At 44.0% G+C, this 25,224-nt stretch overlaps 2 protein-coding genes across 2 annotated transcripts in view; one reads left to right on the plus strand and one right to left on the minus strand.

Moving 5' to 3' along the window:
* The window catches only part of ZNF277 (zinc finger protein 277), a 142,174-nt gene extending 119,073 nt beyond the window's left edge, over nucleotides 1-23,101 (minus strand). Inside the window, exons 1-2 of the mRNA XM_030216316.1 lie at nucleotides 23,023-23,101; nucleotides 10,410-10,611 (exon numbers count right to left, since the gene is read on the minus strand). Of these exons, the coding sequence (XP_030072176.1) occupies nucleotides 10,410-10,611; nucleotides 23,023-23,059 (239 nt within the window). The 5' untranslated portion in view covers nucleotides 23,060-23,101. The remainder of the gene's footprint in view (nucleotides 1-10,409; nucleotides 10,612-23,022) is intronic.
* A 416-nt stretch (nucleotides 23,102-23,517) lies between these two features.
* DOCK4 (dedicator of cytokinesis 4) overlaps nucleotides 23,518-25,224 on the plus strand; it is a 798,954-nt gene continuing 797,247 nt past the window's right edge. The window contains 1 exon segment of the mRNA XM_030215964.1: nucleotides 23,518-23,761. Within this exon segment, the coding sequence (XP_030071824.1) occupies nucleotides 23,725-23,761 (37 nt within the window). The 5' untranslated portion in view covers nucleotides 23,518-23,724.

Here is a 25,224-nt window from a genome sequence, read left to right on the forward strand (position 1 = left end):
GCTCTGGAAGCACACCAAGACTCAAACAGGCACATAATCCTGGCATAAGCCACGGAAGTGGACCGCTTGCGGGCTTGCAGGAGAGTGGAAATAACTTTATTGGAATAACCTTTATCCCTCAATTGTGCCCTCTCAATAGCCATGCCGTAAGACCAAAGCGGCCGGCGTCCTCCATGGCTACCGGTCCCTGAGTCAAGAGGGTCGGTACCAGAGGTAACGGCAGAGGAGCCTCCAGGAGCATCTGTCGGAGGTCTGCATACCAAGGTCTCCTTGGCCAATCCGGGGCGATGAGGACCACTTCTCCTGGGTGCAGCCGAATCCGCAAGAGCAGGCGCCCTATCAAGGGCCATGTGGGAAACACAAAGTAGACCCGGAGGCCAGGGTTGAGCCAAGGCATCCAATCCCGCCGAGCGAGGATCTCTCCGTCTGCTGAAGAAGCACGGGACTTTGGTATTGGCACTTGTCGCCATTAGATCCATCACGGGCTTGCCCCATTTGGCACAGATCTGCAGGAATACTTCGTCTGCCAGATTCTGCTGGATCGATCTGATGCCTGCTAAGAAAATCGGCCTGCACATTGCTCTGATCTGCAATATGAGCTGCCGACAGACAGTGAAGATGCAGCTCGGCCCAGTGGCAAATCAGTTCGGCCTGCGCGGCTAGTGCTCTGCACCTTGTTCCGTCTTGTCGATTTATATAGGCCACCGTTGTCGTGTTGTCCGACATCACTCTGACAGCCAATCCTTCCAGGGTCACTTGAAAGGCCAGAAGCTCCTGAAACACAGCTTTCAACTCTAGGCGGTTGATGGACCACTCCGACTCCTCGGGTGTCCATAGACCCTGGGCATGCTTCCCCTTGCAGTGTGCGCCCCAGCCCTTCAGGCTGGCATCTGTTACCACTAGGCACCAAACGGGGAGCGTCAGCGGCATTCCTCGCCGCAGCATGCTGTCCGAGAGCCACCACTCCATGCTGAGACGGGCCGCAGGGAGCCAAGTAAGTCTGCATTGGTAATCCTGAGAAATAGGAGACCATCTCCGGAGTAGGGAATACTGTAGAGGTCTCAGGTGCGCTCTCGCCCAGGGTACCACTTCCATCGTGGCTGTCATCGATCCCAGCAGCTGGACAATGTCCCAAGCTCGCGGGTGGGGCATCCTCAGGAGCAGACAGACCTATTCTGAAGCTTGCACCACCTTAGCTCGGGTAGGAACACATAGCCCGAGACTGTGTCGAACCTGGCCCCCAAAACTCTAGAGATTGTGAAGGGGACAGGTGAACTTTTGGCCATATTGACGACCCAGCCTAGAGATTGCAGTATTGAGACTACTCTGGCTGTAGCTTGTAAGCTCTCTGTTGCAGAGTCTGCTCTGATGAGCCAGTCGTCTAGGTACGGGTGAACCCTGATACCTTCTCGCCTGAGAAAAGCAGCTACTACCACCATTACCTTCGAAAAGGTTCGGGGGAGCTGTGGCGAGGCCAAAAGGCAAGGCCTGAACTGGAAATGTTTCCCAACACCGCAAACCTCAGAAACTTCTGGTGCGGGGCCTAATCGGAATGTGCAAGTAAGCTTCTTTCAAGGTCTAGAGATGTGAGAAACCTCTCCTGGCTGAACCGCCGCAATGACGGAGCGCAGGGATTCCATGTGGAAATGCCCGCACTCTCAAGGACTTGTTCACTTCTTTTAAGTCCAGAATAGGGCGAAAGGACCCACCTTTTTGCGGCACCAACAAAGTAGATGGAGTATCGGCCGCAGCCTTGCTTGGCGGGAGGCACCGGGGTCACTGCCCCTAACTGAATCAGACCTTGTAAAGTCTCCTCCACCGCCCGCCCGTTTGACGGCAGAACCGCATCGGGACTCCACAAACACGTCTCTTACTGGGCGTTGAATTCTATTCTGTATCCATTTCTGATCAGGTCCAGAACCCACTGATCTGAGGAAATCTTGGCCCACTCCTCGACAAAGAGGGAAAGCCGTCCTCCGATGACAGGCATCGAGGAGAGGGCCGGCGCACCATCATTGAGAAGGGTCGCCCCTGAAACTCCTGGTCTTGAGCCACCAGCTGCGGAACGCTTGTCCGAGCGAAAGGAGTTCCTCTGCTGACCACGGGCACGTGAAGTGAACCCAGCAGAACGCCCCGGGCGGTACCTTCTAGCTTCACGGAAGCGAGGTCTGTACGAGGAGTGGAACCGCCTGGCCCTTAGAGGAAGGCCATCTGCCTATCTTCGGGCAAGCGCTGGGGTTTAGGATCACCCAGGCCTTTCACAATTTTCTCTAACTCCTCACCAAATAGGGAAGTCCTTGAAAAGGCAACTTCACCAACCTTTGCTTAGAGGCCATGTCCGCTGCCCAGTGTCGTAGCCACAAACGACGGCGAGCCGCCACTGCTACTGCCATTTTGTTTAGCCGAAGCTCTGACAAGGTCATAAAGGGCATCAGCCAGAAAGGACAAGGCCACCTCCATCCGCGGAGCCACATCCAAGAAGGGCTCCGCTCCATCTCCGGGCTGAGCCACTGCCTGTTGCAGCCAAGCTAGGCAGGCTCTCACAGCATAACAGCTGCAGTGCAGACGCCCGAACAGTGAGACCTGCAATTTCAAAGGACCGTTTCAACGCTGTTCCAGCCTATGGTCTTGAACATCCTTCAGGGCAACACCTCCTTCAACAGGAGGGTAGTTCTCTTTGTCAGCGCAGTGACTAGGGCATCACTGTAGGCATTTGAAAACGAGCCATATGTCCCTCACGCAGAGGGTATAACTGCCCCATAGCCCTGGAAACTCTCAAAGGTCCCTCGGGGTCAGCCCACTGAGCCGAAACAAGCTCTAGGATGGAGTCATGCAAAGGGGAAGGCCTGAGCAGCTTTATTGGTACTAGCCATCCTGGGATTACCCGAGGAGGCCATGCCACTGTCAGGATCTTCAATCGAGAGGGCCAACAGGGTATCTGAAATAAGCGCTGGCAGCTCATCACGGTGGAAAATCCTCACTGCGGAGGGATCTTCCAGATCCTGTGGTAAATCCGCACCTGACTCTGGTTCCTCAGACCAAGAACGTCTGTCAGAGTTCTCCGAATCCTCACACCCCGACCACGGGGGGGGGGGGGGGGGGGGGGGGGGGGGGGGGGGGGGGGGGGAAAGGGCACCACAATCTGAAGGGAATTAACCCTTCTGCGCTTATCTTTAGGCCAAGCATCCGGGAAAAAAGCCTCACTGGGCAGTCCCAGGCCAGAATCCATCGGGGGGGGGGGGGGGGCAATCAGAGGAGCCTCAGGCGACCCTTGAGGAAGGGCTCTTTTCATCATGTATGCTTTATGCAGCAAAAGCACAAAATCCGGGGAGAAAATCTCACCCTGGGCACCCAAATCCTGTCCGGTGCTAGCCACTCCTGAAATAACCTCATCTCGAGGTGCCCCACCCGGCTCAGGTCTCTCCGTGTCCACGGAGGCCGCGCCATGCGGTGTAAGCAAAATGGCGCCCGCTGCCAGCTCAGAGTGGGAAGAAACATTGCTCGCCATGCTCGGGCCGGCTCCTACGCCAATACGCACGATTTACAGAGCCCTGCTGCTGATCCGCGCTTGCCCACAAGTGGAACAGCGCTTTACATTGTCCGCAGCCATCGCCGAAAAACGGCCGTAAAATCCAAAATGGCGGTTTCGCGCCAAAAAACGCCCGATCGCGGGCCCATCCCGGAGGAGTTGGAAAACACTCTTACCTCAAAGGATCTAGTGTACAAGTACGATCCTGCTGAAAATCAGGTCAAAAACCTCTGTTCCAGCGTCTCTGCGTTGAAAAACGCGACGCGACTTTTTTTTTTTAAGCTGTGAGGAAAGCAGAGGTATTGAAGACTCCGGAGGCTCAGATGAGTGGGAAAGGCAGGGAAAGGGCGAACCTATATGCCTGCATCCACTGTTGGTGGGTAAGGACAGGGAAAACAAGGCAATATGTCCACATCCACAGAGGTATGGGTAAGGCAGGGAAGGGCTAACCTATGTGCCTTTTAAAGTGAAGCTGCTATAAGCCTCCAACACCCCGGTTAACAACTGGCAAGCCAGGAACCACCTCCCGGCAGATTTTTCTGGAGCTCGAACAAGCTGCAGCCACCCTGCTAAGGGAGATAGAGAATACTGAAGAGGCAGTGGAGCTAGCTGGCCAAGAGGGCACTGTGAAAGTTTGAGTGCTCTCTATCTCCCCTGCTGGTTGATGGACATAAACCATACGTAATGGCTTCATCTGCTTGATGACAAGGAAGGTAGAAATAACAGCAAGTGAGACTCCACATCTTGCTAAACACTTCTTCTCAAAGGCCAAACTAAGCCTGAAGGAATCTGGATCTTTCATTTTCACTGAGCCTTGAAGAAGTCATCTGTGGACCCTGGGCATGAAGCGTGGCTCAGCCACCAACAGAAGCAACAGGTCCGCATACCACAGCTAAAGAGGCCAATCCAGAGCCACAAGAAGCATTAGATACGGATGCTGTGCAATCCTGTGCATATCAGCCTATCAGAGGGCACAGCAGGAATACGTACCGAGACTCTCCTCCTTAGGTCATAGCTAATGAGGGAATCTATCCCTTCATAGGCCATCTCCCTCTTGTGGTGGAATAAACACTCTGCCTTGACACTGCAGTGCATAACCATCGGGTCAAATGTTGGTGGGCCCCATCCACTGGTCCTGAATGATCTAAAGGGCCACTTGTTTCAGCTCCCACTACTCCAGATCTAACAGGAAGAAGCAGAGAAAGCCTGCCTGGACATGGTCCTAGCCTGTGATATGAACCACCAAGAATGTCTGCAGATCCACTTTCACCCAACAACAGAGGATCGCTGCCTCTGTTGCCAAAGCCTGGCTTCCTGGTGCTGCCTTACATAAGAACATAAAAGTAGCCATACTGGGTCAGACCAATGGTCCATCTAGCCCAGTATCCTGCTTCCAACAGTGGCCAAGCCAGGTCGCAAGTACCTGGCAGAAACCCAAATTATAGCAACATTAAATGCTACAAATCCCAGGGCAAGAAGTTGCTTCTCCATGTCTGTCTCAATAGCAGACTATGGACTTTTCCTCCAAGAACTTGTCCAAACTTTTTTTAAACCCAGATATGCTAACTGCTGCTATCACATCCTCCGGCAAAGAGTTCCAGAGCTTAACTATTTGTCAAGTGAAAAAATATTTCCTCCTGTTTGTTTTAAAAGTATTTCCATGTAATGTCCTTGAGTGTCCCCTAGTCTTTGTACTTTTGGATGAGTAAAAAAAAAATCAATTTTTTTTTAAATATTTTCAGTGATACACAATACAATGTGACCATGCAATTCACATTTAGTTCCATAAACAGAAAAACATTTCATTCAATATATAAGGAAACAATGAGAACATTTTTTCTGTCCACACAAAAGAAAAAAATTGGTTCCAAAATAGGAAAAATTTAACAAGAATATTAAATTAATACACAGTTGCTACCTCTATGTTCAGACTCCAGCCTGTTGTGTAGGAGGGCATATAACATTTACTTCACTTCTAGCATCTAGGAAATCTTTAAGTTGTTTAGGGTCCACAAATTGATACTGTTTACCTTCAAACATCACATTACAAATACAAGGAAAACGTAATACAAAGTTTGCTTTAATGGCCTCGACTCTGGGTCGCAGTTCCAAAAGGGCCGAAAAAAATCAATTTATTTCTACTCATTCTACATCACTCAGGATTTTGTAGACCTCTATCATATCTCCCCTCATCCATCTCTTTTCCAAGTTCAAGATCCCTAACCTCTTTAGCCTTTCTTCATACAGAGGAGTCCCATCCTCTTTATCATTCCGGTCATTCTTCTTTGAACCAGGGGCGTAGCCAGACCTCACCAGGAGGGGGGGCCAGAGCCCGCGGTGGGGGGCACTGTTTAGCCGCCCCCCCCCGAGCCGCCGCCGCCACCACATCGGACCCCCCCCTTCAACCCCCCTCCCACCACCAACTCTCCCCCGCCGTCGTCACCCGCCCCGTCGCCGCAAATGATACCTTTTTTGAAGAGAGACTTCATTCCGCGCTCGAGTAGCGCCTTTCTTCAACGAAGTTCCGGCGATCAGCTGTTTCGACGCCGCCGGCAGTGGCGTAGCTACGTGGGGCCACCACATCGGACCCCCCCCCTGCCGGCCTGCCCACGATCCCCTTCAACCCCCCTTCCTTCCACCAACTCTCCCCCGCCGTCGCCGCCCGCCCCGTCGCCGCAAGTGATACCAACACATACCTTCCCACTCATAACTTCTGGTCAACAGTACAGACACAAAAAACCATATCACCTAATGATATTCACTATGGGGGTCTTTTACTAAAGGTTAGAGTGAGTTATCTGCAGCAGGTTCCATTTTATTTCTATGGGCCCTGCTGCAGCTAACTCAAGCTAATCTTTAGTAAAAGACCCCCTATGTGAGTAACTGGGATGAAATGAGCAAGAATATACTGACAAAATATCTCCTTAAAATGAAAACAAGAAACAAACCTGTCCATGGCTTAATACTGAACTTATATAGAGATGAAGAAACTATGTAGAAAACTGGAAAGAAAATGGTCCAAGAACAAATCAGACAAATAAAATAACAGAGGAAAACCTAGAGATTACAAGTACAATTTGAAAGGTATTAATCTGCAAATGAACCTTTTCCGGAGATGCAAAGGCAGTAGAACGAGAGGACATGAAATGAGATTGAAGGGGGGCAGACTCAAGAAAAATGTCAGGAAGTATTTTTTTTCACGGAGAGAGTGGTGGATGCTTGGAATGCCCTCCCGCGGGAGGTGGTGGAAACGGTAACGGAATTCAAACATGCGTAGGATAAACATAAAAGAATCCTGCTCAGAAGGAATGGATCCTAAAGAGCTTAGACGAGATTGGGTGGCAAAGCCGGTGGCAGGAGACGGAGATGGTGCTGGGCAGACTTATACGGTCTGTGCCAGAGCCGGTGGTAGGAGGCGGGGACTGGTGGTTGGGAGGCGGGGATAGTGCTGGGCAGACTTATACGGTCTGTGCCCGGAAAAGGACAGGTACAAATCAAGGTAAGGTATTTTTATTTATTTATTTTTTTATTTTTGTTACATTTGTACCCCGCGCTTTCCCACTCATGGCAGGCTCAATGCGGCTTACATGGGGCAATGGAGGGTTAAGTGACTTGCCCAGAGTCACAAGGAGCTTCTTGTGCCTGAAGTGGGAATCGAACTCAGTTCCTCAGTTCCCCAGGACCAAAGTCTACCACCCTAACCACTAGGCCACTCCTAGTAGCACATGTGAGTTTATCTTGTTGGGCAGACTGGATGGACCGTGCAGGTCTTTTTCTGCCGTCATCTACTATGTTACTATGTAAAATAAAAAGAGCCAAAGCATTTTATAAACACTTATGTGGAACCAAACAAAATGTTAGTATCAAAAAGGTGTTTGAACTTATGAATAACTTAATACTTGGATTATATTAGCATCAAATGAATTGACTCAAATAGCAGATGAGCTTGCCCACTACTTAGAGCATAAGAAAATAAAAATCAGAAGTCAGTCATTGCTAATACACAATCATCAATAGCAGATTTCTTGCACGATTGTGAACCCCCAGCTGAATCTATTATAGCAGATAGAATATGGTCCTTCTTCAAGCTGCCTAAAACTAGTTCAGTCAAATCATTCTTAATCAAATACGCACACACACATTTCCTATTATTTATTTATAGCATTTATACCCCGCTCTTTCCCACTCGATAGCAGGTTCAGTGCGGCTTACAGTATATCACAGAGATAACACAATGTTTGGGTACAAATCTCCTAAAGATAACACAATGTATTGGTACAAAGTATCCCATAAATAACACAGTTGTATGGAGAAGGATGCGAGGAAAGAGAATATGGGGGGGAAGAATGGGATATGGTTAATGTAGGTGGTGTGGATTGGGTTCGTGAGTTAAGTTGGTAGCCCAAATTATCTAATGAAAGATCCACCAGACTGGTTTATTGAAATCATGTAGCTTACACGTTTTCTAATGGTTACTTCCCTGCAAATAAAGCAATATTGTACTCACTCCAATTCCCCAAAATCCTACAATTAAGATAAATGAAGTCTCCAATTCCAGACCAGTAGCTTCAATTCCATTATTGACAAAAAACAGCTAATGGACTATCTGGTTCACTTCTCAGTTCTTCATAGTTCCCATTCAGGTTTTAGGCTATTTTTATAGCACAGAAACAGTCATAACCACCCTAGTAGAAGATTAATATGCAAGAGTCAGAAAATCTTATTGTTACAATTTATATGTTCAGTGCTTTCGATGTCATGGATCATGAAATACTACTGAATCTGCTAGACTATATGGGCATTAGTGGAGTAGAAGCCAACTGGTTCAATGGATTCCTAAAAAAACAGATCTTAGCAGGCCAAGACGTCTAACTTGATGTCAGCCCCATGGACTTCAGAATGTGGAGTTCCACAGGGTTCTCCCATCTCCTATATTATTCAATGTTACGATGGCCCCACTCGGAAGGAAATTAGACACGATTAAACCCTTTCATTTATGCTGACGTCACTATGTATGTCCCTTTTCTCAATGATATCCCAGAAATACTGGACAAGGTTAAAAAAATATTAGACCTAATGGAAATATAATTTTTAAACTCAAATTGAATAGGGATAAAAACAAATTTATGACTATATCTAGCTCACACAATCCCACTTCTTAATTTCAAAATTGATCAACACACCCATCCAATCAAACTATAAATAAAAATTTTAGGTATTATTTTCGACAAACATTTGTTTTTTGCAAATCGAGTATTTGCAGTCTTAACAAAAAATTTCAAGAATTTATAGAAATGAAAAAGAATCAGATTATTTTTCCAAACCATTTCATCTCCTAGTACAAATTGATGATATCTCAACTGGATTATAGTAACGTTGTGTACACTGGATGTACAGAAAACATACCTAAATCACTGCAAACCACTCAAAATACAGCTGCTCGTTTGATATTCAGGAAATCAAAGTATGAAAGGGCAACCCCATTAGAGCAAGACTAATGTTCAAATCTAGCACCATTATATATAAAATATTGTTCGGAATGTCACCTGAATATATGCTAGACCTGGAACTAGAGATTATCTTCTTCTGGATTTGCCCAACTGTAAAAATGTGATAAATCTGCACTGCTGGTTTTGATTACTTAGGTTCCAAATTGTGGAATTCAATCCCCATGGAAACAAAATGTATTACAAATTATCTTCACTTTCGGAAACTACAACACATCTCTACAAAAATTTCTATAACCAATAATTCATAACTACTGTTGAAACAACACTATGCAGTTAATTGAACAGTAACTTTTATTAATGTTACATGTAAGACACATTGATCCAAAACTTAGCTTTCGGAATGTTGTGGGATATAAGAACAAATAAATAAATAAAGTTTTGCAACTGTTTTTCTGGTTTGGCTCCTCAGTATATGTTGTCATTGGTTACTTTTCCAATTTATAACGTTATACTGAGACTAAGAGACCTTCTGATTCTGCACTTGCTATCATTGAAAGGAGTCAGATTTAAAAAGGTTACCATCAGTCTTTTCTCTTAGCAGCAACAAAAATGTGGAATGATTTGCCTATGGATTTTTTCTATTTAGGACTTTATAATGTAATATTTAATTATAAGGAGAGTGCATTTGTATTTTCCAGGCATCTTTCTATGTAATTCACTTTAAACTGATAAGATGTTCGTGGAATATAAGCACTGTATTAGATTAGAAAATAAAATTAAGCAACACAAATCCACTAAAGCAGAAATCAAACAAACCCCACTTGCAGGGCTCCCACCCTAGTTTCATAAAAATGCCTCCCTCCTCTCCAACCTGGGTCTTCATTCTCAGCATCTGCCCCAGATTTTCCTTGGCTGGAAGAAGGAAGCATTACACTCCTGCAGCCTCCTCTGCCATGAGGTCCAGTACCATTGCATAATTTTGTAAAACTAGACTTATTGTGAAGGATGCTGATGCAGCTGCCACTCTTGCCAGGCAGGTCACAGAGGGAGCAGAAGTAGTTTGAGCTAGTGAGGGGAACAGAGTTCTGAGATCCCCAACCCCATATAAGAGGATACACCTACGTGATCCTGACCATCTGAATCAAGAGCTAGAGCTAGAGGGTTCTGCTCAGCTCTGCTGACACCAAAATGACTAGGCTCATGAGTATTATATACTGTTGAATGTGTTTTGTTCTCTACCTTGTTATTACCTAAAACTAGCAAAGTACTGCATCACATGTGCTTCAAAGATTATGAAATTCAATCTACATAAACACTAATACTTTCAAATAGCTGTGTGAAGAAGTCCATTTTTTCTGAGGCCATGTGTAAAAACCAGAGATTTCCAATACAGTGTTATAGCCATTCACTCACTTTTAGGAGAAACCTACCTTCTGAAATCCGCAATCAGCTTGACATCAGCTATGACAAGCTTGTGCTCAATAATCATGGTTTGAGAAGCTTGTCCTGTTTCCGCTTCAAGGAAACACTCATCACAAAAAAGACAAGGCACAGATGGAGAACTTTCCATAGCAACAGCACCAGCTGGACTCTCTGGCAGGGACAGAGGCTCCAAGATGCAATCTCTACACACTGAGAACAAAGAAATAAAATAAACCTGGTGACTTCTTCCCAGTTCTCAGTACAGTAGTCATAGTAAATTACTTAAAGACACACATTTCCAAAAGCAGTTCAGAATGGAAAACAAGAGTTTCAGTTCCAGCAATTTGGCAACAGAAAAAAACATAACACAAACTCTACAGTATATGATACAAAATAGCAAAGCTGTCCAAAACTGTGGGACACTAGAATAGCAAAAATTTCAGCTAAAATGTTTAACTATGACAAACAGCATTTGCAAATAGCTTTAGCACAAACCTCTGACAGAACTCATTCAGTAATGAACACAGCAGCAAAACAAAATGTCCCACCTCTGCACTCCTACATCAGTATGAAACTGACAAAAATGAGATATTTCTATTTGATGGGACTGTGACACCCGAGCACGAAGCGAGGGTGGGCCTGTGGAATAATACAGCCGGACACCAGATATAAGTGAAAACAAGTGTTTTATTTAGTTTAATAGAGAGGCCTGTTACATCACAGGACCAGAAACAAAGGACAGAATGCCTCTGTAGTTCAATAAGCAGCCTTAAGCAGGCCTCAGCCAGCAAGGCCCAAACACAGGCTGGGAGTCTCTCGGTTCTTCTCCGAGTACTAGGGACTAGCTCCAACCAGATCTCACAGCATGGCTTGTCAGTCTCAAACAAGAAGAAAAAGCAGCTTCCGCTGCCATGACACAATTATTAATCATAGGTGGTGGCATACACTGGGGTTTCAATTCCTTCTTCTTTCTGGGCCTCCTTAGCCTCAGTCAGGCCTGTTTTATATACTTTCTGGTTTTGGCTCCACCCTCCTCTCAGGCAGGACTAGTGTTCTTAAGGTGGCTCAGGCTGTCTGTGGGACTATTCTTAAGGGTAAAGGGCAGAGTTCTATAAATTCCCCCCCCCCCCCCCCCTCAGAGGGACATCTCAATGTTAATTCCACCTGTGTAATATCCGTTTCATTTCTAACTCCTATCCAAAGCAAATAATTTGAATATTCTTGTTTACACTAGAAAGGATCCCCAGTTTTGCCCAAAAATCAAATTAAAAGAGTTGGTATTTTTGTGAAATTTCAATTTTGGATGAGATTTATTTTTTTCACTGTATATTTTATGCTGTAAGAGCACCATACATACATCTCCATATCAGAGGGCATCCTGCACGACTCGATTAGTTTTGTTTTAACCCACCTGTTAAGGGCCCTTTTACTAAAGCTTTGTGCACAGGGATAAAATAATCTTCTTAGCAGTGCGCCGCCCCCCCCCCCCCCCTCGTGCCACAAAAAGTGCTATTCTATAAGGTCATGCTTAAAGTTAGGCGCAGTTTATAGAATAGCACTTATGTCCAGGAATCAGCCTAACTTTATGTACAGCCATTTGCAACAACTGAAAACGTGGTACAAATGTATACATCTTACATTATTTTAGATTTATTTTTCTTACATTTGTACCCCGCGCTTTCCCACTCATAGCAGGTTCAATGCGGCTTACATATTATATACAGGTACTTATTTGTACCTGGGGCAATGGAGGGTTAAGTGACTTGCCCAGAGTCACAAGGAGCTGCCTATGCCTGCAATGGGAATCGAACCCACCCCAGGACCAAAGTCCACCACTCTAACCACTAGGTCACTCCTCCACTCCACATTAGATGCATATCCCCATTATTCTATAACAACGCACGTTAATTTTAGGAACACCCATGTTACACCTATGCCCCTCCCATTTCTATGTCCCCTTTTCCCTGATTGCTCCTAAATTTTATTAGCATAGATCCTGCACCTAAAATTACATGTGTAAATGCCAATTAAATCTAATTAGTACTAATTGTTTTCAAAAAAGCAATTGTTGGGCACTAATTGGCTCATTATTCAATTAAATTGTGTGTGCATGCAGAGTTTTTAGCGATTTTTTTAGAATGGGTGGGTGGGTGGGGGGGTAGCGTGTGCTAAGATTTCGTGAAAAGGTCCCTTAGTTCTTTCCCAATCATGGCCTCGTTGTAACTCAAAGCCAGTTTTTTTTGTTTCTGTATGTTTATGACATTCTATAAAGAGTGGGGCTGATATTCCTTATCTACTTATTAATGCAATAAGAAAAGGCTGATTAACAACAAACGTACAATAAGCAGAGTTCTTACAATATTTTTTAAACTCCAATCATCTTTGGTGCCTTGTTTAAAATTTGGGCCCCCTCCATAGTTTAACACTATCTGTCCTAAATCTACTCATTCATTATCTTGCTGACTAAACTCTTAAGCCTATTTGTTCTTCATTGTGCATCTTGTCTGTCTTGATTAGACCATAAACTTCATACAGTAGGGACTGCGTTATAAAGGTAATTTTATAAAAACACTTTTATGCAACCCCCCCCCCCCCCAAAAAAAAAAACCTGAAACTAAAATTAAAACAGCAATGGGCACCTAGACAAGATTTTAGACAGTGCTGGGGAGGAGCCGGCCGTCTTGGTACATGTGGGTACCAATGACGTAGGAAAATGTGGGAGAGAGGTTCTGGAAGCTAAATTTAGGCTTTTAGGAAGGAAGCTCAAATCCAGATCCTCTAGGGTAGCATTTTCTGAAATACTACCTGTTCCACGCACAGGGCCCAAGCGCCAGGCAGAGATCCGGAGTCTCAATGCGTGGATGAGACGATGGTGTGGGAAAGAGGGTTTTGGATTTGTCAGGAACTGGTCAGCATTCTGGGGAAGGGAGAGCCTATTTCGATCTGATGGGCTTCACCTTAACCAGGGTGGGACCAGGCTGCTGGCGTCAACTTTTAAAAAGGAAATAGAGCAGCTTTTAAACTAGAAATGGGGGGGAAGGCCGACAGTCGCTCAAAAGCGCATGGTTCAGGATAAGGTATCTTTTGAGGATATCACCCAGACAGGGAAGAAAAGGTTACTTGTAAGTAAGGATGTCAAAGAAATCGTAGCAGATCAGATGGCCTTAAATAAATTAATAATGACCAGACAGAAGATAACATATTAATGATGCCATGTATTAAACGTAATATAAAACAGAACACGCATGTATTGAAATGTCTATATGCAAATGCCAGGAGCCTGAGACATAAGATGGGAGAGCTGGAGTATATTGCACATAATGAAAATTGGATATTATTGGCATCTCTGAGACCTGGTGGAAGGAAGATAACCAATGGGACACAGTCATACCGGGCTACAAATTATATCGTAGCGATAGGGTGGATAGGATAGGAGGAAGGGTAGCATTGTATGTAAATGAGAACCTTGACTCAGATAGGCTGCAAATATTGCAGGAGACAAAACCCCTATTGGAATCTTTGTGGATTGAAATTCCACGTGAAAAGGGGAAAAGGACGGTGATAGGAGTGTACTACCATCCGCCTGGCCAGGACGAGCGGACGGACGCAGCAATGTCAAAGGAAATTAGGGAAGTGAATAAATTGGGCAAGGTTCCGCGTTAGGAGTTACAGACCTAGAAAGGGATCTGGGTGTCATCGTGGATAAGACATTAAAAACTTCTGCTCAGTTTGCTGCGGCGGCTAAGAAAGCGCACAGAATGTTCAGTATTATTAGGAAAGGGATGGAAAACAAACACGAGGATGTTATAATGCCTTTGTATCGCTCCATGGTGCGACCGCACCTCGAGTATTGTGTCCAATTCTGGTAGCCGCATCTCAAAAAAGATATAAAGGAATTAGAAAAGGTGCAGAGAAGGGCGACGAAAATGATAAAGGGAATGGAACGACTTCCCTATGAGGAAAGGCTGAGAAGGTTAGGGCTCTTCAGTTTTGAGAAAAGGTGGCTGAGGGGTGATATGATAGAAGTGTACAAGATATGAGCGGAGTAGTGCGAACAGATGTGAAGCGTTTGTTTACACTTTCAAACACACAACAACAAAACCAGGGGACACACAGAGAAGCTAGAATATGGTAAATTTAAACAAATAGGAGAAAGTTTTTCTTTACTCAGCGTGTAGTTAGACTCTGGCACTCGTTGCCGGCGAATGTAGTGACAGCAGCTGGCCTTACGGAATTTAAAGGGGGTTTGGATAGATTCCGAGGGAAAAGTCCCATCGAACATTATAATTTTTTTTTTGGGGGGGGGGGTTGCCGGGTCTTGAAGCCTGGATTGGCCGCTGTCGGAGGCAGGATGCTGGGCTTGATGGACCCTTGGTCTTTCCCAGTATAGCGGTACTTATGTACTTATATATTACACCTTAAATTATACACTGTGGAAGCCAGTGTGTACTCTTACAACAGGTATTATCAGGGGAAGAATTAGGGCACAGTATTGACAATGTCAATTTATGTGCATATTTTAAAGAATGCGTTAACATTTACACCTGCTCTTTAGTAGGCATAATATCTGTGGCTTCAATCTAGGCACAATCTCTGCAGGATCTGTGCTAGGCGCCTAAGTGTTATTTTAAAATTGCATCAAAATAGGTGCCTTCCTGCTCATTTAATTTTACAACAGGTTGCCTAGGTTATTTCCTATGTGTTTCCATAGCGATGAACAGTTGTTATGTTGTATAGAAATCATGGTAATAATTACAGCCTCTTTGCTATGTACCTTCAAAAGCACTTCAACCACAAATCATAGGATTGAGTTATGAATAAACACTACTTTAATACACATATCGAGAAACTGTGAACAACAACAGAAATACTAAGTGTTCTATTTTACATAGAATGTAGAGCTTGGAACTGAGACATCCAAGTTGGGACATGTTCAGTTCCAGTGGTATATTAGAATAGGATCTATGGACATGTGAACAGCCAATTGAAATGTTGATGAAAACATCAATAATTCTCATCCTGACCATGGCAATTTTTGAACCATAAAAAGTCTATTTTTTTATTTTGATAAATCACTATTTTCCAGATGTGTTTGGGCTCAGTATGTACTTCTGAGTACCATTAAAAAAAAAAGTACTAGAGAAAAATGCACAAAACAAGCATAGGGATGGTGTGTGACACCATTCCAAGTAGAACAGAGGGACAGTCTGTGTACTTGAATGTAACTCACCTTGAGCTACTACTGAAAAAGGGTGTGAGCAAATCCAAATACGAAAGTAAATAAATAAAAATAATGATCAGTGCAGTGGACTTCACATAAAGGGGCCCAGTCGCTGGGGTGGGGGGGGGGGGGGGGGGCCACAGTCGCTCAAAGCGCATGGTTTGGGATGAGGTATCTTTCAAAGATGTCACCAAAACAGGGAAGATAGGGTATCCTGATAGTGAGGTTGCAAAAGAGACCATAGTAGACTATGGGCTCATTTTCAAAGCACTTACACTTACAAAGTTCCATAGGTTACTATGGAACTTTGTAAGTCTAAGTGCTTTGAAAATAAGCTTCCAGGTGTCCTTAATAAAAATCAGACAAAAGATTGCAAATTAATACTGTCAAGTAAAGTACTGAGCATGATGTAAATACGAACAACAAACATAGTTTGAAATATCTATATGCGAATGCCAGGAGCCATTTAAAGATGGGAGAGTTAGAATATATTGCACTAAATGAAAAATTGATATAATAGGCATCTCTGAGACCTGGTGGAAGGAGGATAACCAGTGGGACACTCTCATACCGGGGTACAAATTATATCGTAGTGATAGGGTGGATCGAATTGGTGGAAGGGTAGCATTGTATATTTATGAGAGCCTTGAATCAAATAGCTTGAAAATTCTGCAGGAAACAAAACACGTCTTGGAATCACTGTGGATTGAAATTCCATGTGTAAACGGGAAAAGGATAGTGATAGGAGTGTACTACCGTCCGCCTGGCCAGGATGAACAGACGGATGCAGAAATGTTAAAGGAAATTGGGGACGCAAAAAACTGGGCAACACAATAATAATGGGTGATTTCAATTACCCCGATATTGACTGGCTAAATGTAACATCGGGATACGCTAGGGAGGTAAAATTCCTTGATGAAATCAAGGACAGCTTTATGGAGCAGCTGCTACAGGAGCCAACGAGAGAAGGAAAAATTCTAGACCTAGTCCTTAGTGGAGCGCGTGATCTGGTGCGGGAGGTAAAGGTGCTGGGGCTGCTTGATAACAGTAATCATAATATTAGCTTTGAAGTATACATAGGAAATCAAATACGTTAGTGTTTAACTTTAAAAAAGGAGACTATGATAAAATGAGAAGAATGGTGAAAAGAAAACTTAAAGGAGCGACTGCGAGGGTCAAAACTTTACATCAGGCGTGGATGCTGTTCAAAAACACCATCCTGGAAGCCCAGGCCAAATATATTCCTCGTATTAAAAAATGAGAACGGAAGACCAAACGACAGCCGGCCTGGTTAAAAAGTGAGGTGAAGGAAGCTATTAGAGCTAAAAGAAAATCCTTCAGAAAATGGAAGAAGGAACCGACTGAAAATAATAAGAAACGGCATAAGGAATCTCAAGTTAAATGCAAAGCGCTGATAAGGAAGGCAAAGAGGGACTTCGAAAAAAAGATTGTGTTGGAGGCAAAAACACATAGTAAAATTTTTGTAGATATATTAAAAGCAGGAAGCCGGCAAAAGAATCGGTCGGACCACTAGATGACCGAGGTGCAAAAGGAGCGATCAGGGAAGACAAAGCCGTAACGAAGAGATTAAATGAATTCTTTGCTTCGGTCTTCACCGAGGAAGATTTGGGAATGATACCGGTGCCGGAAATGGTATTTGAAGCTGACGAGTCGGAGAAACTTAATGAATTCTCTGTAAACCTGGAGGATGTATCCCAAAAGCTTTATTGCTCTACAATTCAATCCACTTTGCTTTTAGTAAAACCAGATTTTTGAAAATAACTGTCACTCGTGTGAGTGCTCCTGCAAGTCATTAATCTAGCACAGGTAAAAAGGTGTTCAACTGCATTAGCAGAAAGTTGAGCGTTCAGTCTGATAAAAAGTTCCTTCAAATCAGGCCACGTTGCAATATTGCTGATGTCTCGACTGGGTCTGTATAGCAAAGAATATTTTAGCATTATTGTCATTATCATCAGCATTAGAAGTAGTGCTAATTCATCACTTGCATCTTTATCTTTATCATCAATGCTGTACAATTGAAAAAGAAGGCTTTCACAAAGTTAGAATCATTGTCAGTTATGGTTGTAAAAATTTTGAGCAGGGACTGTCTTTCTTCTATGTTTGTGCAGCGCTGCGTATGCCTTGTAGCGCTATAGAAATGCTAAATAGTAGTAGTAAAAATTTTTCATCTGATGTCAAAACTCTGCTTGAATATCTTCGAGAACTGATGCAAGAAAGTCCAATGAGTAGGAACCCTTCAGTCTTAAGGCTAGACATGCAGACTTCATTTTCAAAGGCTATCAATCCAGTGGACAGTTGCCCCAATGTAACATTTTCCATTGAGATGACCAGCGGTCTGTTGTGGTAGAGACATGTCTGATCACAAAGAACTTCAACCAGCTTCAGCTTCATCTCTACTTAAAGTAACCCAACTCATCACCATTCTGTTTGGCTGGAAACCAGTAACCAGTTCAACAACCACAGGCAACTCCATTGTTCTTGTAGTCTATATTCATTGAACAGCAAAATTTAAGATGAGATGGTCCACTATTTGCGTAACAAGGTTTGCAATAGCAAAATTCCTGTTCTCAGTTTTGCTGTTTCATTTAGTTTATTGAGGAATCCTCATTTACATCTTGATTTACTTTTTACTTTTAACTGCAAGCATCAGATGTAAGGAAAGGAAAGGGGATGGGACTAATATACTACCTGTGAAGAAACAGTGTGTTATAAGCTGTAAAATGTATTGGATATTTTCCTGCATTAATTATGTATTTCTCCTATTTGGCCTGCAGGTGGTGTTTCTTTGCTGTAAAGTTGTTAAAGAGGAAAGAATGTTCTTTCTTTAGTTTTAGCATGCAAACAAGAAGCAAGCAGCAGTATATATTTGAAATTTTCTTGTTCTGGGCTCTGATTGTCCCAGGAGCTCATTTTAATTTGGAGAATACTGGCTTTTGCTCCAGTCTTAGCCAGGGAGAAAAGAGACAGCTCTCTTTGATGAGGTTCGGTGAATTATATGTCCTGATCTTTCCAGGTACTTTTTAGGAAGTAAAACAAATGTTTTGTTAGTGTTATAATTGATCCATAGTTCAGTTGCCTGTTATTGTTTGCTGATTGTATGTTGTTTTTTACACTGTTCAATTTTTAAAGACAATAAATAACTTAGTTTATTGCCCCTGTCTGGACTGATACAGAATTCTGGTGGTTTGTGTGTGGGGTCTGTGAGTGCTTTCTGGGAACTGTGGGACCACTGGGAGTGTAGCCCCCAGTAACCTAGAAATCACTGGGGATAATTTGAGAGCGGGTGACTCGCCCAGAAGTTGTGACCCAGTCGGTGGGAGGAGGGTGCTAGTGTAGAGCAGGAGCGACAGGTGCAGGCAGAGCTGAGCTGTGCCAAGGATAGACCCTCTAAGTGGTCATGAGGTAACCCCAGGCAAGTGGATAGGCATTGTGTGACACCACATTTCTGTGGATACAATCAAAGCAGTTTACATATTATATTCAGGTACTTATTTTGTACCTAGGGCAATGGAAGGTTAAGTGACTTGTCCAGTCACAAGGAGCTGCAGTGGGAATCAAACCCAGTTTACTAGGATCAAAGCCTGTTCCACTAACCACTAGGCTACTCCTCCACTCCACTGAGTAAAAGCAGTAAAAAATTGGTAAAATTATTACTTCAGTAAAAATTATCCTGCATTTCGTTTTTACAAGAGTGACAAAACAAAGTACAGTAACTAGTTACATTTACTTTGTTACTATATAACATTGCATATCTTACCATCAATTGAGAAAGAAGAAAGATTCCCTACACAGCAGGTGCCCATTAAAACAGGTAGGATGAATAAAACATAACAAGCAACAGTACTTAACAGACACATTCAACAGGGTCACACTGTGGGAAGAGTTCAAGACAGTGCAGTCTCATTAGCCTGGACAAATGTTGCTATGGGTACCAAAGAGGTGGCCTTGGTTCACAAATAAAGAGAGGAAACTACTGAAAACAGAAAACCTTAAATACTGAAAATAAAAAATAAAAACAAATCTACAGATAAACTTAAAAACAGCTTTTAAAATATAGATCCTCTCAGAGTTGTTGCAGATTACATTGCAATTTAGTCTTGTCCTGGTAATTTAATTCTAAAGTAAGCCATATATCAGCTTCCAAAATAGATAATAGGTATAGCTTGAAATCTAAGTAAATTAAAGATGACACTATAGTATACAGATACATTTAAAACAGAGGTAGCTAATAGTTTAAGACCATCACAGGTCTGGATAATGAGCCCTTGGGTTGTCTCCAGGTTCCCAACCCAGAGGTCAGAAGGGCCCTGAAAGACGATAGACGAATCACTCCTGGGGAAAGGAACCTAGCGGATGGCCCTGAAAAGGGCTCTTGGGGCAGACCCAGTAAAACTGGGACCTGGAGTAGGCAGGACTTGGAGCTAGCAACTGGTCGCAGGTAGGGCATGGAACTGGGGAAGCAGCAGGACTAGGAGCTGGAGGCAAGGCAGTACTAGGAACTGGAGCCAGGCAGGATTGTAGAGCAGCAGCTATGAAGGTGTTGGGAAAAGGGGCCGGTTTGCCTTAAGTGTCCCAGGAAACAGACATCAACAGAGGGCATCTCACTGCCCTTCCTGCAGTGGAGCACAGGGATCCATCCCTGAAGCAGGCAGGGGAGCACCACCATGCCAACCCAGAGCCTAGGCCCCGAACAACCGTGGAGCTGACCCCGACACCCCACCGAGGTCTGCCAGTAGGTTGGGGGCGGGGCACAACCTAGGGTCATGACAAAAACCTCCAGGATACAGCAATCTTAATGGTTTTAATATTTAGAAGGGACTGTCTTTCTTCTATGTTTGTGCAGCGCTGCGTATGCCTTGTAGCGCTATAGAAATGCTAAATAGTAGTAGTAGTAGTAGTAGTAAAGATTAGTTATACCTAAATGGGTAAAAACCTTTATAGCTATAGTCTTTAAAATTAGTCACCTTACTTTCTACTCTTCGTAATCTCTTACCTATCTATATGTTCCATCTTTGCTTTACCCTTCACTATCAATTAAAATGTTCTATTATGTATTCTGTTGACATTGTAAGTATACTATGCCATACTTTGTATCATTTGAATATTTTTACTGCTGTAATTGCCTACTGTTCATGTTTGATCGATTCTTACTGTACACCATCTTGAGTGAATTCCTTCATAAATATGTTGGCAAACAAAAACCTCAGGTGTGAACATTTTTAAGCTCAAAGTAAAAGTGAAATACATGAGAATCATCTAGAATAGTGGTGGGCAAACTTTATACACAGAGGGCTGCAAACAGAAAATTAAATGCACCATATAATCTGCTGCCAACAAAACTCAGTGATGACTGAATGAACATAAATTATTACTAGAATAGTCTGCTACCATATACTGACTTTGCCCGTACCTGGATTACTCTCTTGACCTGCTGCCTGCCTACTGAGTTAGCCCGTACCTGGATTACTCTCTTGACCTGTTGCCTGCCTACTGACTTCACCCGTACCTGGATTACTCTCTTGACCTGCTAGCTGCCTACTGACTTTACCTGTGCCTGGATTACTCTCTTGCTTGTTGTTTGCCTATTGACATGCCTATACCTGGATCACTCCCCTGCCTGCCTCCTGCCTGTTGACATTGCCTGTTCCTGGATTACTCCCTTGCCTGCTGCCTGCCTGGCCGTTACGTTCACCACCCCGCTCCCTGCTCTGTCTCGTAAGTCCTGCAGGCCGCCCGCACCTAGGGGCTCAACCTCTCCAAAACAAAGCCAAACCTCGTACAAAACAAGAGGGAAAGTCGACACTTCCACATTCTGGCAAGCCATGTACAAAATCAATGGTCATCACCAACCAACTCCATAGAATTCCTCACAGAATGGGACAAAATATGCACGACTACACTAGACAAAATAGCACCCATGCGAACCAAAACCTCACAAAAAGTCACACAATCCATGGTACAACGAACTGAAAGAACTAAAAAGACTGCCGAAGACACAAACGAGCATGGAGAAAAAATAAAAAAGAATAATCAATAACCACATGGAAAGAAACACAAACAAGGTACAAACAGAAAATAATACAAGTTAAAAGGAAATTCTATAAAGAACAAATAGGTCCCATTTATAAGGACACGAAGAAATTATACAAGTTAGTAAATAATCTATTAGATATCAAATCAGTGACAACAACAAACGATGATCCCTCCCAATCTCAGACAACTTGAAAATCCTAGGCATCACCATGGACCACGACCTATCGCTCGAAAACCAGGACAAGGCCACTACATAGAAAATGTACCACATAATGTGGAAACTCAAACACGTAAAACAATACTTCCCAAAAGATGTATTCCACAACATGATCCAAATCATGGTTCTGATCCATGTGAACTATTGCAATGAAATCTACGCAGGATACAAAGACCAAATCTTAAAGAAATTACAAACAGCACAAAACAGAGCAGCCAGACTCATTTTTTGGAAAAACCCGATTTGAAAGCGCCAAAACCCTTCTCCAAAATCTACACTGGTTACCGATCAAGGCACACATAACCTTCAAGATCTGCTGTCTGGCGTACAGAATAATTTTTGGCCTCTCACCGGGCTATATGATCAATCTAATAGACCTACCAATCTGGACCACAAATAAATCCACGAGGTCTTACCACACCCTCCACTTCCCAAGTTATAAAGGCATCAAATACAAATCAACATACCCCTCCAATTTCTCCTAGGTTTGCACCAAGACCTAAAACTAAAGGACAATTACCTAAGCTTCCAAATACACCTGAAGGCCCATCTTTTCAGGAAGTTCATCTCCACTGAACCAACTTAAACATCCAGTTTATTTAAGACTTTGCTCACACCTTTTTCAGTAGTAGCTTAAGGTGAGCTACATTCAGGTACACTGGACATTTCTCTGTCCCAGGAGGGCTCACAATCTAGTTTGTACCTGAGGCAATGGAGGGTTAAGTGACTTGCCCAAGATCACAAGAAACAGCAGCGGGATTTGAACCGGCCACCTCTGGATTGCAAGACCCGTGCTCTAACCACTAGGCCACTCCTCCATCGAATTACATCGCCAATAAATATGACAGAAAAGGCTTCCGTCGCTCAACTTATTCCAAACACTTAACACGTCTAACAAAGTAAATTAAATCCCATTAACTTTATCAATATCAAGACGCTTATGCTACCCTTCCAATCCTACATTCACTCCCATTAAATAAAGTTTGACATCTATCCTATTCATACCGGATCTACATAAAACTACCTGGGAATAAAATGAACTAATTACAAATGCCATCACAATTCATTCATCCTCTTAAAGGAAGCATACATTTTACAGCTTTGGATTTAATGTGTTCATAAAACTCACCTTCGCTTGCCTTCTCCACGTACCCAACAGAAGCCATGCTACCTGTTTTCTCTTCCCTAACGTGTCAGCACTCACTAACCTATCAGAAACAAGCCGGAACGTCATTTCGGTACGTCTTTTCTCGCCGAGGATGTCGGGACTTGTAGTGGTCCAGGGCAGTAACGTTGTCAGTCAGAGAACATTGCTACACAGGATGGTGGAGTACCGTATGTCTTTCCGTTTATCGACTGTGCGATGGGATTGCACCTGTTTCCTTTTTGCCTCCAGGAAGTTGTAGCTTCTGGGCTATTTAAGTTTTTTGTTTTTTATCTTTAAAGGAATGACTTCTTTTCCCGACGTGCACTGTGGCTTCTTAGGCTAGACTGGTAACAGCCGAACAATGAGTGAGGCAAGGGGTGGAGCGGCTGTGTTTGGTGGCTTGGACGCGTTGAGAACGGCGAGTAGTGGCGCGTGCACGAGGTTCGGGCGAAAGCGCGTCCTATGGTTATAGCTTGATGCCGCGCGCTTAAGCTGCTGCCAGCAGTTTGGCAGCAGCGCCAGAGACCCGTACGACACAGAGGCGCGCGCGGACAGAAGCTCGTTCGCTGCATATTGGCGCCGTCGCCGCCGCCGCACTCCAGTTGTTGTGGGGGGTTTTTGTGTTGTATTCAGAGCTCGAGCAACCGGGGGGAGGGAGGAAAAACACCCTTCATGCCTTAAAAGATGTGGATACCTACAGAACACGAGAAATACGGCGTTGGTGAGTTGGCCACTTAACTTTACACCTTTTTTTTTTTTGCGTTTATGATTATTATCATTTGCAAGTGATATGTATACTATGAAAGAAAGAGAATTTGCACCCGGCTTTTCCGTGGTGAGTTGTGGAAGTAACAGCTGCAGCTCGGACATGTGTCAACATGAAAGGGGATGGGGAGAGGCTGAAGCGCTGCAGTGATTTTCAGCGGGGACGCCTGGGGAAGGAGAGAAGGGAAGGGAGGATAGCGGGTCAGGGTTGGAAGACTAAACTGGCTTGGAGGACTTGTTTGTAGTATTTTACAGGGCGGTTATCTTTGGAATTAATTGATCCCGACCAGCAGAAGGTCTGCTTTCTGGTGCTTCGGGACAGTACTGTGACAGCAGTGGCGGGGTAGCTAATGAGCTGCTGCGGATGGAGGAATAGGATAATCGCCGGTCTTCGCCTCTTGACTGGGAAGTTGCGGTACTTGCCCGCTAGTGAGGCGGAGGGGGTGGCGGCGATAGAATGGAGGCTCCGGGGCTAAGAGAGATCCTAAAGCCCAACGGCCAAAGAACTGAAGTTTGAATCGGACGGTCCCGCTCCTGTTTCAACCTGCCCCCACCAAGGGGCTGAAGGCAAACTGTAATCTGTTCATCAGGGTTTCGATGGTACCTGCGACTCTGGAGCATGCAGGGTCATGCTTGGAGCTGACAGACTAGAGAATCAGCTTAATGCTTTTATTAGTTACTTGTTATCGATCGGTAGTAGTGTGTTGTTTGTTTTTTTTTTTTTTTTTGCTGGAGGTGGGGGCTGGTTGGCTCGTTGGAGTCCTTTATTCTTGGTGTGAATGGTTTATGTCTATTTTCTTCTCGGGGTTGGTTATATTGACGCTTGGGGAGGCTGCTGAATGATTTCTTTCAGGCAATTGAAGAGACCCATTGTACACTCTGACACCACTTACGAAGAGAGAATAATATTTGGATGCGCTTTTGGGTAAACACAGAAAACAATAGCTAGATCAAAAGCCAATATGCAAAGCAATCCCGAACAAAATGGAAATCGGGACGTGCAGATTCCGACTTGTACCCTGATTACAGAGCCAATTATTGATTTCGCTTCTATTGTCTACGCGAATTCTGTTTGTTTTGATTTCTTTGCGAGATTGATAGTGCCCAATTCCGTTTCTGTTCGCTCTGTATTGTGTGTAGTTGATGTCGCTTTCCTTAACAGCACAGAAGAGCTGCCCTTTCCGCCACAAATCTATCGGCCAGATGGTGCTGACTTCAAGTGCTGAATTACAGATGTTATCGATAGTGTTGGTTTAGTTTCCAGATTTTTTTTTTCATGGACTAGGTCATAGCTGAGGGGTCGAAATCGATTACTTCCCGTTTACGTTTTATTTGAGGTGTTGAACCGAGTTTTAAAATTCACTGTGGAATGTTATGAGGCTATCTAACAAGTCTTAGTAGTACTCTAAAAATAAATCT

The sequence above is a fragment of the Microcaecilia unicolor genome, chromosome 10, assembly GCF_901765095.1.
Source record: "Microcaecilia unicolor chromosome 10, aMicUni1.1, whole genome shotgun sequence".
Classification (NCBI taxonomy): domain Eukaryota; kingdom Metazoa; phylum Chordata; class Amphibia; order Gymnophiona; family Siphonopidae; genus Microcaecilia; species Microcaecilia unicolor.